At 33.2% G+C, this 21267-nt stretch overlaps 1 protein-coding gene across 1 annotated transcript in view; it reads left to right on the forward strand.

Moving 5' to 3' along the window:
• The window catches only part of LOC111042735 (homeotic protein distal-less-like), a 113013-nt gene extending 97796 nt beyond the window's left edge, over positions 1-15217 (forward strand). Inside the window, exon 5 of the mRNA XM_022327434.1 lies at positions 15056-15217. Coding sequence (XP_022183126.1) covers positions 15056-15074 — 19 coding nt within the window. The 3' untranslated portion in view covers positions 15075-15217. The remainder of the gene's footprint in view (positions 1-15055) is intronic.
• The last annotated feature ends 6050 nt before the right edge of the window (positions 15218-21267 follow it).

Raw genomic sequence — 21267 nt, forward strand, 5'->3', positions numbered from 1 at the left:
TACCCACGCACCCACCAATCTACCTGCTTTCGCGGGAGGGGAATTGTATACCGACAAAAGTCCGTCGCCACACAGCGCTAAAAAAAAAAAAAAAAAATTAAGTAAAATATGAAAAAAAGCATCTTCACAGGGTCTTGCACACGCGGCTCACTACACCGTCGCCGTCTCGTCCGTTATTCTTTCTCGCCGCTTGTCCGTGGGCGCGTATTACAATATTATAATAATAATTAATAATTAATAATATTACATATTTATGCATATTATATATATATATATGGGTACTCGTTTGTATGATAACGCGTTGTATGCTGCTAGCGTGTATTTTTTCCACGGTCATACTGTATATTATGATATTATTATTATAATTATTGCTAAATTTACAGTTTAGTATGCATATTATAATATGAAAATTTACACATCGCACACATATGCATATTATATAGTATACGGAACGCGGTTAAACGACTTGTACAGTGTATATAGCATAAACGTTACACCGCTCTGGTTTTAAATACCTGTGTGCATATTATGATATTATTATCATGCATATCTATATAATCGGAGCTGTGAATTTAATGCACTGAAAAAATGTTAAATTGTGCATTGTGCACTGTATGCGCTATGCACTCGAAATCCATAAAATATGCTAAATTATTTTTTATTAATTAAAATAAGAAAAATATATTAATGCATAATATTAAAAAAAAAATATCAGTTCAAACAAACCTTTGTCAATATTACCTTTTTTATCTTATTTACATAATAACCCATTATTAACTCTGGTTATGTATAATTTCATCGTATAAGTATATATTGTTTCGATTAAAACTTTTAAGTACAAGCTTTTAAATCACATGCAGTGCTTAGTATTACCAACACGTTTTTTCTTCGGAAATTAAATTCTAATAATTACTCATGCCAGATAAGACTTAAAACGATAAAAAAAAAATAGAAATAAATAGTAGAGACTAATTACAATCATCGGATTCTCCAAAGTAAATCATAAATATAAATGTCGTATACCTTAAATACTAAGTTTCAGAGCTCGACAAAAATATAGGAGAATGACACATTGGGTCAAAGTGATATTAATTTACAATCTACTCTCAAGCCAAGATTTTAAGGGAAGGGGTGGCAGAATATTTAGAAAAATAAGCTTTTGCAATTCACTGTATTAAAAATATACATATGTTATTATTTAATATTTTATTGAAAACAGGTATAGAAAATATTTTTATAATTATTTTACAAATATTAGAATATTAACCAAAAACTATTAAATTATGTACGGGTGTATTATTATTTATTTATTTTTAAAATGTTTTCTATATTATGAAATGAATGTCTTAATATATACTAACTACTAATTTATATATATAGAAACCTAAATTTTTGGTGATTTCGGAGTGATACATTTATATTTTATATTATATTATATTTATATTCTTCAAGACCGGTGTTTTTTATGTATATTATAGGTACATATTATACATTTTTATTTTATGCAGAATTTTATATCGTATTATATTATATTTAAATTATAAAACTTTTGCGTCAGTATCATATATCATAAAGGTATTCCGTGTATCGTTGGTGATCATTACCTGTTTTTTTGTCATTTAAAACATACATATGATATTCTAATCTAAAGTCGACCAATACTTAATCGCGTTCGATCCCCCGACGAGGCGGGGTGGTGTGTGTTTGGGGAAAATATGCAGGCGGCGTCTTCGGCCCGAGCACGTGTCGTCATCCGCGGCGAAAGGTAGATAAAAAAAACATTATGCCCACCTGCGCGGCTGCGTATATAAATCGCAAACGCTTTCCACACAAGGACAACGAAAAACCTGCAATCGCGCGGCATTGGAGTATATAATATACATTATACACGCAAAATAATACTATACTGTGAGTCGTTACGAAATACCTATAATAATTATGCAGGTATATATTATATTTTGTACAGGGAAAAACTTACCATGATCGCGCAACGCAAATCATAACGAGTTTCCCAGCGTTTATAATAATAATAATAATAATAATAATAACATTAATGGTTAAGACCCTCATCTATCGTGTATAATATATGATAAATGTATGGTATTATATACCTATTGACCTACTCGTTTACGATGTAGTTTCGGTGCGTCGAAATAAAGCGAGTGCACTGCACAATATATATTATAAATATTAATAGGTATGATATGCGAATATGCGAAAATGTAGGTACTATGAACTGCAATTACCTATTACGCTGTTATAATGATATACTTTTAGTTTACATATTGTTACAACTCGTCTACACGCGTACGATAATAATAATTGTGATGAGAATATCATATTATACGGCTATAGTTGTAATAAATAGGCACTTGCAGTGTACGTAAGGTACCTATATAAAGAGAGGAAATCGTAAGACTTGATGAAAAACGCGCATCGACGAGGCGATGTGGGCGAGAAAACGATACGCCTATGCTCCATATGAAACCTATATGGGTAACCTTATAATTTATAAATAATATAATACCTACAGTAAAAACAATAATAATAACATATTAAATTTAATATTATAATGATGTACCTACGGGATTCGTGCGCGTGCGCCGTCGACGAAAAACCGTATGATAAAAATAACAAATATCAATAATGACGGCGACGGGTGAAAAAAACCGATTTAAAAAATAATAAAATATAAAAAAAATATGGCGGACATGTTCTCTGGTCAGACCCCTGTGCGGTGGAAATGCGTCGTCACGTCCGTATATTATTATATACATAATATATGTACCATGCACGTGGATATAATATATTATATATATATATATATGTGTGTAAGTACGCCTATCCATTGCAGCCAGGCGAGATGAACCATATAATATTATATACACGTGTAATATATATATATATGTACGTGATTCAGACGAGTCGGCTATACCTATACATATATATATATATATGGATTAGTGTAGGTATGTATACCGTGGTATAATAATTTAATATCTACGCGTATATGTGCCGCAGCGATGATAGAAAATTGTATCACGTCCGCCGAGCGCGATGCCGCCCGAAGACCCGGACGGGTAAAACGACCGTCCTCATCACAAATCCGCTTTTAAATCCGAAAAAAATCGTATTATTTCTTTTTCCTTCTCCTCCTCCGATGACGACGACGACGTGCAATAATAATAATAATAATAATAATAACTTATTACGTGCACATAACATAACGGATTTCGTTTTGGATTTGATACGTATGTGTATAATAGTAGTATATTATAAAATAATATACCATAATAATATGTAATGTGTGTAAAATATTATATTATATTTATGTACTTCAACGCTCGAAAAATAATATTATAGGTAACACCAATTACCAGCGATATACGCACGCATGCACGCATATAAATACTTACAAATATTATGTATCATACCTTTTTCAAAGAGCACTGATTTTTTTTTATCCCTTATAATATGTGTGTTATATACCCGTATAGGTAGGTACTATTCTGTTAACAGTAAAGAAACTCCAGCCAGAAGATGTTTTTGCGTGCATAAAATTAACTTTACGTAACTTTAAATCGCGTCAATTGCAGTTTTCACGTGGATAAACGAGTCCATGTTATGATGTATAATAGATTTATGATACGACAGGTAAATGCGATGGTATTGAATGTTTGTTGATTGTTCTAATAGATTTTTAAATCCTCAACGTTAACCCTTTGAGGATTAATTTCTATATAATAGAATTGTAAGATGAATCCCAAAAACGTTTCATTATATTCTTCTCCTCAATCCATATTTGTGTTCAAAGCTGCGCTAACTGTAATATATGGGTTAGTACTCGGTGAATATTCTCTGAATATTATTTTTTAACTTATAACTTATAAGTTATACTATTCATAGGAAATAGTTTGAGTGCTTAATGGTTGGGAATTGGAAAACTTTTACTTTAACAACTTAACATAATATATTGTACCTATATAGGTAGGTGTTAGGTGTACCATATACATAATACAGAATATACAATTATAATATTATTAAATAGATGGTGCTAATTATATGAAAAGGTTATGTAACCTGCAGGTATTATGCGGGGCTTAAAAAAACTCTCAAACCCTCTAAATAAAAATATTAAACAATTTCAAAATTATATATAATAAATTAATATAATATTAATATATTATCATTGTATATAGCTTCAAGCTTGTGATAAACGAACGATTTGTACTTGTCTTAAAAATGCGTGTACAAATTTACTGTTTTAGGTTGGTTTATTCTTCACCAGCAGAATATAATATACGCCCCGGGAAAGGGCAGTGATATAATAATAATAATAATAGGATATTTTCAAAAACTATGAAAATGCTCGCAATTTACCCGAAACGGTTAATCGACGTGCACAATTAATATTGTTTTGATATTATTATGATGATAGCAATAATATCATGTTTATTGAATGTACGCTGCACACGTACGATATATCGTACACGTCGACCGGTGGTGGATGGCGCCCGCGTCTAACGAATTCGTATTATCATATTATTATAAGCGCGTATTAGATATTCAACGGCGCGATGACAATACGACATAATAACGAAAGCGTGTGCCGCCCACTCACGTCATCATCGTAATAATATTGTTGTACGACAGGGCTACACGTGCGCACGCGCGGAAACGGATAATAATTAAAATGAAACGACAATTTTTCGCGGCGCGCCGTGACACATATATGTATAACGCTGTATAGGTATAGGCGTGATCGCCGCACGACACGAACCGTTCGTGGCAAAGGCCGATTTTACGATTCGTTAAACGCGACATGTGCCGAATACCGTCCGCGAAAAGGGAGAGGAGAGACTCGTTGGCGACGACAATACAACGTATTACGACGGCGGGTCACAGGAGGGGGGGGGGAGAGGGTGATCAGAAGTCGTCGCCGCCGCCGCGAAAGAGCACGCGCTTTTCACTCGCACGAGCCCCCTCTAAACTTTTACATTTCCCGCTCGCCCACCCGGTGGTCCGTTCTGACACGAGTGTCGCGCACAGTCGAGTACAATGCGGGGCTAACGACGACAACGACGACGACGACTAGTCCGGTAACCGTCCGTCGTCCGCGACTTCACGCATAATATCGTATTGTGAATATCGTGGCTATCTATTATAGTAGTATAATGATATCGTCATTATTGTTTCGGTCCGATCCGTCGCTACACTCGACAAAACTCGTACAATATATTAATAATATTATAATATGTACCTATAATAGGTAATAGGTAAATAAATAATATTTACATGAATTTTAATTTTGAACTGTAATTTTTAACGGAGCAATTATATTTGCGCAGTAAAAAATCGTCGCTCTTAAAGGTCCCCACGCACTACAGCCCGCTGGTAGCGGTAAAATTCTTTTGTCTTGGCGGTGCCGCCGAGTTGGCGATAAATTGTGTCCGGACTCTACCTCTGCAGTGTGCGGGGACCTTTATAGTATTATGATAAAAACAACTCAGACTAGACGGCGTAATTTTTGAACAAAATTGTACTTCGAATTGTCGGCCATTTATACAAGGCGTCATCAATGTATTTCTATAGCACAGATACTGAAATGTATCTATTGCCAAATTTTTTCGCACCTATATTGAAATTAGGTTTTGAGCCCCCCCCTCCCCCAAGTCAAGGGGCGTTTATGGATCGATCGAGGACGGGGGTTTTTTTTTTTGAAACCTACTCATTGGACGACAGCGCAGTCCAACAACATAATATATTATTATCATCGATATTATTTATGTGGCTATGATGGCAGTACAGCAGAAGATGACTAGACGGTTTTCTGTCGACACGGTTCATCCCAAACATGGCCGCGATCGTGATATGTATACCGAATACATACTTTACATCAATATAATATATTGATATTATGCATTTCGTTGCACTTCGGTCCGTTGATATAACCTGCAGTGCCTTAACCGGAACATTTGTTGTTTTTTTGGTGGCGGGGAGAGGGCAGTGAATTGTTTTTTTCTAGTTGTGGCAATGCAGCTATAGAATATCCACCCACTTATTGCCTATAACTTAATGTCTCTCTTGTTCATGTACACACATTATGATATGTAAATACATTTTTTCTCAAACAATGAACATTTGACAATAATATACACAGTCTATTGGGCACCGATGGCCGAGAAACATATAGTTCGTTTATTCATTTATTATTAAATACATTGTGTACCTACCGCCAGAAACTACCTTGCAAAGATTAGAGAGGGAATTACAAATAATTTTAAAATCCTACAAATTTCGAACATGTAGCTCTTAAGAAAAACTGTATAAAAATAGTATTTTGTTTTACTATTATTAATATTATATATAGGTAGATGAATATATAGATTTGTCAACATTATATTATTATAAGGAATGAGTACGGGGTAGTACGAGCTCTATATGCGAGCTTTTATGCACAATTTGTACGCCCAAAAATATTGATATATGTTGACTCACATGCCCCCATCCTGTCTTTGGCACTGGATACCAACATAAGATAATATGTATATAGATGTACCGTCGATTACATGATTGTATTATAACCATAAACGTGGTTAACGGGGTGTTAAAAATTTCGTGTGACAACGTTGGGCGTGTGCGTGTGATTGCACAACTCACTCAGCAGCACCTATCGACTCGTGATCCCGACACCGTTTTCCGTCGCACACGACTCGAAGAACCCCGTAGGTAGTTTATTATAATTATTAAATTGTGTGATATCATTCATCGGCGTATAGCGTTACAATGTCGTTCGTGTAAATGGCGATTTTCGGTTAGATTGCGTCGTGTGTCGCACGCGAGTACGCGACCGTATCTATAATATTATATTTTATGTGTGTGTGTATAATATGTCCTACACAGTTAATAGAGTCGTTCGACGACCGAGGTGCTCGCGCGCCAGTAATAGTTGTCGTCATAAAAATATAGATAGAGTAGATAAACATTTTGGATCATAATACGTTTATGTCGTCGTAGCGGACCGCTTTACGCTATTTGCAACTGTTTCCGTATAATATTTGTGGATGTCGATTAGTTGTGTTTTAAGTGCCTTAACACGTGACCCCCCCCCCTCCCCCCTCCTCCCAATAATTAAAGTATTAACATTGAGTAGGTGTAGGTATATCGTACAATATAAGTGCAATGGTATCTTTTGCGACATTCAATAATATTATTTTGGCACTCTCAGAACCGTGAATCGGATACAAGTTTTCCAAAGGATTCAAATCAACAGAATTATTATTAAAAATCTAATATCTTTTGAGAAATAATATGCAAACACATAATATTAAGTAAAAATAAATTTCAGTCGAGAATCTATATGAACGATCGCTGCAGTACGCCAGTACCTACCTACTAATCCATCTTTTTCCATTAGGAGTAAATGGTTTTTTTATAACTATTATAATATTATTATGTAGCAGGACATTTTCAGTTTTAAATGAGTAAACTATCAACCTCTCTTATGTGAGTGTGTAATAATTTTTTATAGATTCTTTTTTTCTAATCGTATATAAAATATTATTGTCTAATCGTCGAACTAGGTCTAAGCTGATAATATGCGTCTCGAAAATTCTAACGAAACGGTGCACTGAACCTGTCTATTTAGAAATCCAATTCGTTCGATCAGTGTAGGCCAGTCCGTAAAAAGTCACGTATTATTTAAAAAATGTTTTTTTCGGCAACTCGAACACCACTAAGTTATTAAAGTCTTTTACGTTTATATAATATTTTATTTATCTACGAATTTATGCCGTTTTTTTAACGTTCAACTTAATCGTCCATGTGTTTTGCCTTATTTCGATTGGATCGTGACGAAATACGTTTCAATGTCACTCGCACAGTGTATCCACAACATTGGGAGGGGGCATCAACTTATTTAAGAAAACAGATTTATTTTTAACGATTTTTGATCTTTCCTAGAATGCCGTTAAAGCAATCGAAATGTATTATAATATTATTTGTATATTCAAACAGATCGATCAACCGCGTTAATATGATGCCATTGTACATGTGGACATTCTCAGAATTATGCATAATATTATATAGTGTTGTTTACTTTGCTTTATCCTCCGACACCGTATAATATATTAGCATTGAGTATATTATTATATCGTATATTATTCAATATAATAACTCAACATGATGTTAGTGTGAGAAATTGTAAAATATGTCGTAAATAATCCTATCCTCACGCCTCCGAAGACATTTTTCGTATAATATAAACAATAGTATATACCCCACTTTCGAACGGATCGACCACAATGACCGCGTTATAATATTGACATTCAGACAGTTTACGTGATCATAAAATTAATAATTATAGGTGCGACATTCGGTCCACACCACACTGGGTTTTATGTCGTAAAATGATAAAACGATCACCTCTGTAAGCCGTTCGTCATAGAACTATAGAAGTAATAATCACGAAGTCCGACATAATATTATCTTAGGTTAGGTTTTCATGTTAACCTAACATTGCAATGTAGTTCCGTTATGGTATGGCCTATTATTTAAATAGTTCCAATACCAACATCCAGATTACACTCCAGTAATGATTTTGAATTCCCCATACGATATTGACGTCTGACGGGCTATCTCGATAACTATACGTTGTATAGATATATTGGCACTGAACATCACACGTCGTCCCGGCATTTAGTAAGGACGAAAAAAAAAATTAAATTTGGTGTAGAACAGCTAAAATAGTTACTGTATTCAATTATTATTTCCAATTAAAATTATATCGCAAGACGCGCGCATACGTCAACCGATCCAAAACAGGCTGCATAGGACAAAACGATTTATCTATTTTATCGAAACCGCGGCTTTGGAATATAATATTAATGTCGTCGTGCCGGAACTATAGTCATGTATTCTAAAAATACCTATAGTCTCGTCGTCGTGCAGTGTTTCGTTTCGAAAATCAGTGACGTGGAATCTCGGCCCTTAAACGCCGAAAAATATATATCGTGGTCGTGTCGTCGCTGCAGCCGCTGCCTCCGCCGCCGCCGCCGCCGCCGCCGTCGTCGTGTATTGGACACGGTGGTTTTTTCTTTCGTTTCATAAATACATTAATAATATTATAACAATAATCTATACCTATACATGTATACATTACACGTAGGTATATATAATGCGAGCGTAACGATCGTTCCGTATAACCGATTTTGTATAATATGACTGCAGAGCGTTCCCAGCTAAAATCGACGGGACAGAGACAATACACGCCGCGTACCTGCCTACTACGTATATATAATATAATACAACAGACGATAGATGCAGACGATTATGTCTATTATGTGTGGCCGCACACTGGTGTAATTTAACCCATATAATATATATTACGTCGGCTAGGCGAATAATATACATGCGGCCAAGTTCTATGTGCGTCCAGTGTGTCGATCAGAGTGGTAGATACCTTAGGTAGGCGGGCAGCAAGGGAAGGCGTATTTCAAATGTTGGGCTCTGAAAAGCTTTGGAGTCCTATAATATGATGATATTATAATATGCGGTAAATATCGATTGAGAACTTTTGGCCGGCCATACCGTAGTCGTAGTGTTTCCCAATATTTCTGATAGGGTCGCAGACATTATGAGAGAGCCTTCTACTGCCACGTGCCCCGTAAAATGAATTCCAGATTTGTATTTTCGTATTTACTGTAATACGTTAATACAGGTAGTGCTTGTATAAATCTTGTCGTATTATATTTTATTACTTTTTTTTTTTTTTTTGAATGTCATCACAGTCCCACCGACCACTGTGGTGAGGGGAGTGTACATTTTATTATTATATGAGTTCGGGCTGACTTGCTCCCTCTGCAGGTCCTGCCTACTCTAGTTGGACCTACACCACTATATAAATGAGTCCACGAGGAATAGGCGCGTGTATTGTATATTATTTTACTCGTTTATGTTTGTTTGTTTTTTTGAGCAATGATAATATATCATGTTAGAATATCGAAGTCCGTGCCTCGTGACATCGATAAAATCGCGATCCCTTTATTATTGCAGCAATGCAGTCGCATATATTATGATTATATTATTATTTGGTGGTTTTTAACGGTTCCCGACCAAAAATGTGTATACATATTAAACGTATACCCACATTTAATTATAATATTATTGTCGTTTATCCGATACATATGTAACATGTAGGTATAACGAATATTTAATTTAATTCATCGAAAACTGTATAATTTCCATCGGCCGAGTATACGTCGCGGTTGATAACATAATCGTATAATATATAGGTGATATATATATATATATATACCTACACGTGTATATATACCGTGTGATTTTAGTGGTCGTAAACATGTATAACATATTAAGTCCGCAGAACATATTATACGCGTAGAAGGTATAGCTGCGGGTAAGTCGCGGAGACGGCGATAAAACCAATGCGACAACGTTGTGTGCCTCGCGGGTGCCATATAATAGTAATATAATATATACATTAAATAGTACCGCGGCCGAGCGCTATCTCGGCATGTCAACACACACACACACACACACACACACACACACACACACACACACACACACACACACACACACACACACACACACACACANNCACACACACACACACACACACACACACACTCGGTCGTTTCGGTTTTTTTTTTTTTATTATTTTTTTATTAATCACGGAATAATATGATAATATAATATATCGTGCAGTATGTAACGTCACGGGTACGTGCGCCGCTCTGCAGTGCGGTGAAAACGTGGTTTTTTTCCATCGATTTTATTATATAGTTATATACGTCCTCCTAATATTATAATAATAAAAGTATTTTTTTTTTTTTTGTTTCATCACGCCTGACACATCATAATAATATTATCCATGTGTATATAGTATGCCACCTATATAATACATATTGGTATGCATTTTTTCGCACTCGTAAAATGTTGGACCTCAGTCGCGAGTTCATTGTATAGTTGTATACTATTGTGATATCTTTAGCTGAGCCTCGTTCGGAGATCTATATGTACACAGACGATAAATGCCCGGCTGTCTAGTTTTTTCAGTACGACCAGCCCTGGGCTAGACCGTAATTTACATATTATAATTATTTGGTCTAACGTGATATTATTCTATTATTATTCCTACCATAGATATTGTATACAACAATTAGACAATTCTTTATACTTTATATATTATATTTTAGTTTACTGTGGTCCGCAGAATATTTTGGAATTATGGATTTAGTGATCCTTGAGGTCCATAAGGCGACCTCTGCTTTTTACTAAGCATAGGTAATATGCAATTTCAATTGAAGTTAGATGTCATGTGCAAAGCACAGACAATGTTTACATTTGCCATAAATTTATAATAATATATCTATATCTATGATTAAATATTGCCTGCCTGGAAAAATGGCAGTCGACTTCAATGATAGCAACAAGATGTTTAAGTAGCTGTTGAATAATATAATATATGTACTTATTATATTGTTCATTAAGTATAAGACGCGTAAAGGTAAATTTTCCCTGCACCTTACAACAGCGGAAACAGCACGACATCGTGATGCAGGGATTCGAATTTCATTTGAAAATGATCACTTTAAGAACTAGATAATCGATGGATTTCGTGTCGAAACGTGTTTGGCTCGCCATCCTTACTAGGTACTCATAAATAGGAACAAAGTTTTACGGAAATCGCCCCATAAGGAGTAGGAGATCAATAAATTATACTTTTTATTTAACGCTATCCCTGCGTCCAAACATAATATTGTGTATTATAATATACTCTAATCATATCACGTCGCACCGTTTGTCGTTGAGACCACGTCAATGGAAATCTTTTGGAAACCCAATTAACAACAACAACAACAACAACAACAACAACAACAACAACAATGTGTAATAACGAAACTTAAGCAGTTCGCCGCACAATAACAAAACGGGTGTTTCAATAGCGTTTGAAACGAACAATAAACACGAAAACCCGATTTTGTTTTTCGAACTGTCGTCGGATTCCGAGAAGTACATAATATTATGGATTAATCTAGAAATCTAGAAATAATGAGTCACGTCGATTCCGAGATCTCGTCGATAGAATATAATATTATCATATTTTTCCACTGAGCTCTATAATATAGATAAACGTTCTTCCAAGTAGTTGACGTATGGGAGTCCCGATGGCTAATAATTTCTGGAATTTCTCAAAACAGATTTCCAGAAAATCATGAAATATAATAATATAGACTACTGCTTTCGGTCGTATCTCCGTGCATGTACATACAATATTATATCAGTAACGAATAATATTGTTATGGTTAAATTTAGTGGCGCTCAATCTGAATAATTATCGAGAACCGAAGCGTTCTTGGAATAGAATATTGTTCAAATCTCACAGACATTTGATAAATTTACAATCGATATTCAATACTTTAGCTCAACTCTCAGTAAAATCGAGGATCGTACAGAATCCGGATTCCGGATTATATGTTCTATAATAAATTTCGAATGAAATAAAATCATTAATTGTTTTGTGAGGTCTTCGTTTTCATGATTACTTATTGACATATTAACGATTCATCGATTTTCCAGGATTTATAGATTTTCTAAGTATAGAGGAAAAATATAGATTACCTTGCCATGGTATTTATTTATATTGAGTCATACCTGTTGAAAAGACCAAAATGCGACCAACGGCGTATAACATTGTACTCCAAAGCGATTAGGTATCTGCGCGTACTGTTAAGTTTATATTATGGTTATATGGTTATAGTCACGACGATACGCGCTTGTTGTAACTAAAATTATGTCGTTTTATCGTTGCACTTTAGAAAATAATATAATAACATAAGTTCCGGATTAACATCGCGTGCCCGTGTGCCACAGTGATATTGTTATTATTGCGACCCTATTGATTGCTTTACATTATTTTATCGTTACCGAGTAAAATTTGTTTGATGAATATTTTAAAATTCTGCCATTGAAGTATTGAATAATGCTCATAATATATGCTGTTAGACTTCCTATTCCAGCTTATAATATTTAGTGCAGTTCAGGCCGTGCCTAACTAGCCTGCCGATTTGTGGTCGTCCAACTTGATTAATCCGCCAATACATAATATACATGTATGGAAAAAAGTGAAATCAAAAGTTATATGCTTAAGTCGACTCGACTTGGATAAAAATCTGAAACATTTTATTGACCGCGAGTTACCAACGTATACATATGAACATGATTGTATACATAATATCCGTGGTAAATATTTTACAGTTTGTGTGCCGGGGGGGAAACGAAATGAAACGGGAACCGAATGTTCGCATGTAATATCCACTTTTTAAATCGAATATATGTATACGATGTTAACCGAACAGTCTTAACCTGGCTAAATATACTATTATACAAGCCCTCGATTTCAAAACGATTTTTGGACGAATATTTAACCAATCGTTCCACCGTGCAGGTAATATATAAATTTCTAAAAAAGTGTTTTTCTCTTCTTACAAACGTGTCTACAATTACGACAGGCGCTATCGGAAATTATTTTTGAGATCATATTACTATGATTACAGTAAAAACCAAACTTAGAATTTCGTTCCTCTACCGCCATTGTCGGTTCTAAACGAAAAACCAACAAAAGTCGAACTCTTTCTGTAATAAGCACGTGTCGACCACTTTGATCCCCTCTGACAATAATTCTTGCGATATCTTCAGATTTTTCCGCTGCCACTAGAGATCGTGCGCTCTCTGAATTTGCATAATATACACGGTCTGCTACAATAATATGTAAATACCTGCTGCGGGCGACTTAACCAGTATACAATATTGCAGAAACAAGAATATTATACTGTAAATAAAAAAAAAACAAAAAATGCGAACACATTATAATGATGTTACGAAGTTTATTATTTGTGTGTACCTATCACAATATATAATATTTTTTGGTCATACGCTAACGGCTCATTAAATCGCCCGATAAATGTTTGCACTGTACAGATACTGCGACATGGACGAACCCTACCCGTAGATAATGTGTGCTCGAATAGAGAGAGAAAGAGAGAGAACTAGAAATCGTAACGTAACAGACCCATACAGTGGTTATTGAAATATGGTTACCAATAATTGGCATCAATCAACAATTTTATTAATTTTATCAGGAGCAATTTTTACTAAACTCTCGAGATGATTTCACAGCTAAGTGGTGTCTGTCTTTTCCAAAAGTTGAACTTAGCCCAACTCTGAAAATTCTCAGGTAGATCATTCTTGTTACTAATGTTATATCTCTGGATACCACAATTACCATGGCCAATCACACACACTACTTATCTGTGAACACGGTTAACCTTAGCTATAACCACCATGGGCGACGAACTACTCACCTGGAATACGTTCCATGTATTGTATAATACTATAGCAGGCAGGGACCATTCATTTCTTTACACAAATTATTGTATCATCTTTGGTAAAATATAATAAATAAAGTATTTCATCCATGATGTGTATTTCGTCCAAGACATTAATGCGCATCAACTATAGTAATATCTAAAATATAATTTACAGTGGCGTAATTTCCAAAGTTTTAACATGTCGTGAATGACCCCAAAATTCTATCAACTTTTCGGTGTGACGTCGCTATGTATTGTTTGGTGGCAATACCATGGTATAATATTGTATAATATATTCTGCACGTTTACGACGGGAGCAGGAGCTGCCGAGTATGATCGAAAAAATCGGGCCGCGAAAAAAGACTTCTACTTTTCTCCTCGATTAAAACCGGCGCTTTTCGTTCTTATTGTTTCCAAACGCCTATAGAACGGCGTTATTCAAACGACAAAGGCACACGAGTCTCGGAAACACTTAGCGAGAACCCGCGAAAGCGCTTACTGCAAGAGTAGTGAAACTCATAGTATAAGCGCGGCGACCCCCATATTCTCGTTTTTTAATTGTGTCGATTTACAAATTACTGCCAATAATAGATTATATTGTACAATGTCATGTCTTAAGGATTACGAGTCTAACGGAAGTTTTGTTTTTGTTTTATTTGTTTCAGGGTGTGGCCAGCCGTCTAACAACAAATGGAAATAAGTCGACAATCGTAGAACTTTTACTGTTGTGTACCTATATATATACATAATATATATATATATATATATTTATATGTATATATATTAAACTCAAATATAATTTAACTGGTGATATATTATATTATATATTCAGTGTTTTTAAGTTTTTTTTCTCCTTTCCGGTTTGTGCGAAACACTACAATATTATGTATATATATACATATATGTATAAATATATGTACCTACGCAAGACGAGTACCGTCGCGTGTTTCTCCGCAAAACCTAAAAATTATATTTAATGACAAATTATTTTATTTACAGTTTTATTTCTACTGCATATATAATTATTATTATTTTATTATTATTATTTTTCCGAATATATGTAATATGCAAACAATATAATAATGAACAACATTGTGAAAAAAAACAAAAAAAAATGTAATTACACATTGTATAATGATGTACTTTGGAACCTTCCATAAAATTATATAATATGATATAGTTAAACTTGTATATATTGGAAAAAGTGTTATATTGAGCATATATTTAGACACTAGAAAAAATCATAGGTAATAGAATTTTTAAACAATTATTTCGTTGAGCGTGTTATTATTTATCGTACCTGTAGTCTCTAGAGCTCTCGTCCATTATCCTCAAACAATCCTGCTGTTTTTCCTTACATGCATTGTTTAATTGTCCACCTGTATCGTAATGGGCACTGGGCCACACGGCACCCCATAGATGTTTTTTATTTTTTCAAAATGAAGTTAAATTTTTAATAACTAAAAAAAGGAAAACTTGAACTTCTTTTGTTCAGAATTACAAACCAATAGTTATATAATGCAAACCATGATTATTATTATTATTGTTTCAAAGAATTCGATAATATATTCGTACTTGTTAGTTGTGTCCCGTTGCCGTCTTCGGTCTTTTCGTTACAATATTATATAAGATGCTGATTATATATATACAGAATTAAATTTATTAAAATAAAAATGACTGCCTATAGCAATTACCATTAAAAAAAAAAACCATTGATTAGAAGATAAGATTAAATTGTGTATGTTATAAAAAATGCCATTTGTTGGAGGTTATCATTATCGTGATCGTGAAATATACGATACAGGCGTGACAAGGGGTTATGGTGAGTCGATTGATCGAGAAACGCAGATCTCTAAAAAATAAATTTCGCGAATATATTATGGACGAAATAGGTATAGCTTAAGGTATGTATATAGTGTATACAGTGTGTACTGTACCTAGTGTGTTTATACTGTGGCTATATACACACACTCAGTCTCAGTGTCGAAACACTCGAAACTAGGTATTTATCGGCAGGAGTGCAAGCGCATTTTGTATGCGGCTCTGTCAAAATATAATTTAAAAATCAACAGAGTACCTATGTCGAAAACACACATTATTTATTAGCCGATATGTACAATATTATAAGAAGTATCTGGCAATATATCGATCTGCCCAGTATACACGACTTCATGGTCGTAACTGACGTTTTGGACCCCACAACATTGCATATATATATGTGCACTGCGAGCATATAAGTAGTAAAAATATTGTTTGATTTTGTTTGCGGAAACCATTATTAAAGAAGTTACGACAAATAACCTTCAAAAGCTTTGGGTCTAAGGTAAAGTATATTTTCCAAAAAAAGTAGAAAGTGGGTGTTTGGCACTAGATCGCTCGGTGCCGTCGATACGCTCCGCAAACCAAAAATAACCCTCAATTTTCTATGAAAAACCACATCGAGTGAATCTCGAAAAATAACATAAAAATGCCACAAAAAGTATGATATGAGTATTTTTAATTTTTATCATGGCTTCTTTAATAATGGTTTTCGAAAAAAATTTCGGACAGTTTAAAAATCACGTCTTAAAAAAAAAAAATTTAAATTGTTGGTGAGGGAAGTGTATTTAGCCATTCGGCGAATATTCGTACTCTCAGGTAAGTGCTAATAAATATTAGAATACAGTCTTTATTTATAAGCCACTCAAACTTATATTAAAATTACCTATAAGTATGTCACATGTTGAAGATACAATATTCTGCCGTCCTAAGCCGCTAAGTGGAAACTTCAATTTTGTCACGAGCTCACGACTAAGGTTTTGGTAAGTCCATTTTCCTAGCACCCAGTACCCTATATGTATGAAAAACCAGGTAAATGAAATTTAGTTTTCTACGACCAGAATCAAATAATCGTAGTAAATCCAATTCAGAGAGAAAAATAAAGTAGTTAAGTGACACAATATTGCATGGAGTTAACACTCCGTTCTTTTTGCCCTCCTATATAATGATTTTCAGACTAAATCATTATAAACATTAGACAGTATAATATCTGTGTGATCAATTAAAATATATGATAACAATAAATCGTTAAAATATGCATACATGGATAAGAAACTAAGTTATTGATTTTTCTGATCATTACACAAATAATTGTGAATAACAATGATTTCATATGATCTATTGTAGTTTGATTTAGTTTTTAGTTTGAACAATTATTTTGTTACCAGTCATCTCTGAAACAAATACTTGAGCAATAGAAATTTAACTCCAAATCTGATATAAATAAATTATTATATATACGTATTCATTTATAGAGTTTTTATTTATAATTCATTTTTACTTTTTTAGTATCTTGACATGACGAAATGAATTAGTGTTTTTTCATCTCTGTCATGTCTTGTGGCTCTACATCTACATTTGCATAAAACAAAAAGAAATAGAGCTCAACAATAATAGGCTAATGAAACTACAGCAATAGCTGTTAGATCAACTAAAATGTTAACTTAAAAATTTAAAACAGGAATTTATTATCAAAATATATATTTTATATTAAGCATTTTGAAACTTTACTAGTTGAATACTTGAATCTATTTTCTAGGTTTCACATGCAATATAATAATAAAAGTTTAGTTATGTATCAAACATTTTAATTAATTAATTAATAATTTTTTAATTTGTTATCAATATACGTAAAGTGCTAAAACAGTTATTAATTAGATAGACTGGTATTTATTTTATAGGTAGGGCGAACAAAAATAATTGTATTTGATTAAATGTATGTTAATATAATATAAGAATAGCTTTTTGTATTTCTAAAAATTTTAAATTGTTATATAAATAATAAAGTGTTTAAAAACGCTGAGTTGGTAATTAAAGAACAGCTGGGATTTTCCGAATTTGTTCTTATTTAGGTGAAAATTTAGATGAATTAGGTGAAAACTGTGAACAAATTACATAATAAGTAAACTGAATTTTTTCCTTTTTGAATTTTAGATGTACATCGCTATCCAAAAAATAGTTTCAAACATTGCAAAATTTATCAATTCAAAAATAACCGTCAACATATGTGTAGGTACTTAATTAAAATTGTGACCCACGTAAAGCAATTTATAGCTTTTTTTTTAATTTCCACTAACAACAAATGAATGTTGTATATTCAATAACATAAAAATGGAACAATGTGTATCACAAATTCAAGTTTTTTACTTAAATATTTTAGCGCCATTAGTTTGAAAAAAACTAATAATTATCGACAATTTCAGATGCCTAATATAAATAGTTCAACACGAGTCAAAATATTTTGAACATTAATGGTGTTAAGAAAATGCGTGTATAAACATTCAGTGAAAATGCAAGCATTTACAGTATTAAAGAGTTTATTTTAGAGTTACACCGAAAACCAAAATCGATTTTGTCAAAAACCAGGTTTGCGTAAAAATCTCAGTTTTTCCTTAATTTTTCGTTTGTTTTTCCTGACGCTTTTGAACATTTTTGAGAGTTTTTACTTTTGACACCCGAGAGTAAAAACTAGAGTCACTTTCTATTAGGAAAGATGCTGTTGAAGAATAGTGAAGTTTTTTTACTGTCCCATGAGGTGATGACAGACACAAAAAAATTTTTTTTAAAAACACACACATCATTTTAAAGTCAATCATTCATTGAAGATAATGACATGAAAAAAATAGTATAAAAATATAAACATTTATAACATGTACACATACCCAACATTTTTAAAATCAGTGTAAAAAAAAATTAAATAAATAATAACCAAATGTTTTTGGAGTGTAAGCCAGTTCACCTCGTCGTTGTTCACCCTTTATAACTTTAGATTCTAAATGACTGGATGCACTTGGGACACGTCGAAGTATGACTTTTTTTTCTTGAAATGCACTTGTGTGAAGCATTTTTCCGGACGCACTCAGAACACTAAATAAGGGTAATTTCTGGACGCACTCGGGAAAACACCCAAAAAAGTAAAAATCAGTCCGACTCTCACTTAAACCTTTATAATATCCAAAATCGTGTTCGTGAAAACAGCATCGCTACTACCGCCTTTGCACGGGCAATCCACGCAATAGCTGAGGTTTAAATCTGTGACGATTCATTGTCTGGTATCCGTCATTATGCATTGGACTGCAGCGGTTTCGGCCGGTCGCCGTTAAATGTAAAAAAAACCTATTGCCGATACCCATATAATGGTAATATATTATACGAATAACGGGAAGTGTAACACGCAATAAATGAAATCCAGATAAACATCGCCGCACTAAAACTAAAATCCTCGTCTGTATATTATTATATATTATATTATATAGGTATATAAAATTATGTACACATCGAACAGGTATGTTTTTGTTTTCGGTAAACAACATAATAATAATATTACGTTACGTGTATATGACGTGTTCCTCACTAGTTCTCTCTCGCTCTCTCTCTTTCCCACTCTTTATTTTTTTCTCATATTGTCATCGTATATTATAACGTATAATACGAAACAATGACGAATCCGTGACACAATGTGATATTTCGACCAAAACATCAAATCATTATGCGCATAATATTATAATAATACAATAATAGAATTATTGTGAATAACAATATACCGAATCCTGCGCATAGTAGATAGGTACGTATGTATTATTGTACAACACTATATGTTTTTGTTCGTGAATCTACCTGGAACTTTTTTTTTTTACTGCAGGCTGCAGCTCCCTCTACTGTGACAAAAATGACACAACACTAATATAATAGTATAAATTAACTAGTTAAAAAGTTAATTTTTTTAAAATTACTTAACACCACATAGCCAGTTAATTTTGTATTAACTTAATAACTTTGCTGGGTTGATTGTTGTCTATTTTAATAACTAAGCTTTTATCAGTTTTTTATTGATTTAATTTTAATCGATTTGCTTTAATCACTCTGTAGACAATGACTTAACTAAAAGTAAAAATAATAACATTTTTAATTTAATAATTTATTAGACACAAATATCATACAATTGCTTTAGCCTCTAATGTGTGCTATAAGAAGGAATAGTAGAAAACAAATTAAACAAAATTGTTATTTATTCAAAAACTTTGAAATTTGCGCAATCACTATTGAGTAACTATCTGGAGGTAATTTTAAAAAAAATGTGTTGATTTTTTTTAACAGAATCAGTTAATATTCTCCTCTATTTTAATTTTTAACTTTAAACGTTTAGAGTTAACTACTTACATTATTTGATAATCATTGATAGCTGAACTCATAACGGAATATGACTACATTCAGTGGAGCATTGCTTTTTCGTGCGGCCTATCGATTAATTTCAGACAGCAGTCAACGCTATTCGTTGAACATCATATAGGTATATAACAGGGGTGGTCAAACGTTTTTTGGTCACGATCAACTAAAAATATACTTCACCTTTGAGGATAGACTTTTATCGAAAATTTTTTTAATTATACAGATAAAAATTATAGACAATTTGTTCACTACAACCTCGATTAATTTTCGTACGCGTGTCCCTAAAAATAAATTCTACTACTTTAACTTTGAAATTGTCCGTGATCAACTGTTTGGCCGACCCTGGTATAAAGGTATTGTAGCTGTCGTACTGATCTAATCAAAAATATAATTATAAAATAATAATATTATTTTTTTATTTGCTTATGCGTATTTAATACTGCTTAATTCACCATAAAAATGTTCAGCTGCTTGACAGTGAAAAATGGAAATTGGACGAAAACAACATTTGCACAAATACAACTATTACTCATAACATAATCTAACTATAACCTATGCAAATATTAAAATAACACACAACCGGGAAAGCCTCTTAGCTGTTTTAAAAAATTTCGAGTGAACCTATCGTCATTATGAATATGTCACTGTAATTTATTATATTTAATTCGAA

The sequence above is a fragment of the Myzus persicae genome, unplaced genomic scaffold (genome assembly GCF_001856785.1).
Source record: "Myzus persicae strain clone G006 unplaced genomic scaffold, MPER_G0061.0, whole genome shotgun sequence".
Lineage (NCBI taxonomy): Eukaryota > Metazoa > Arthropoda > Insecta > Hemiptera > Aphididae > Myzus > Myzus persicae.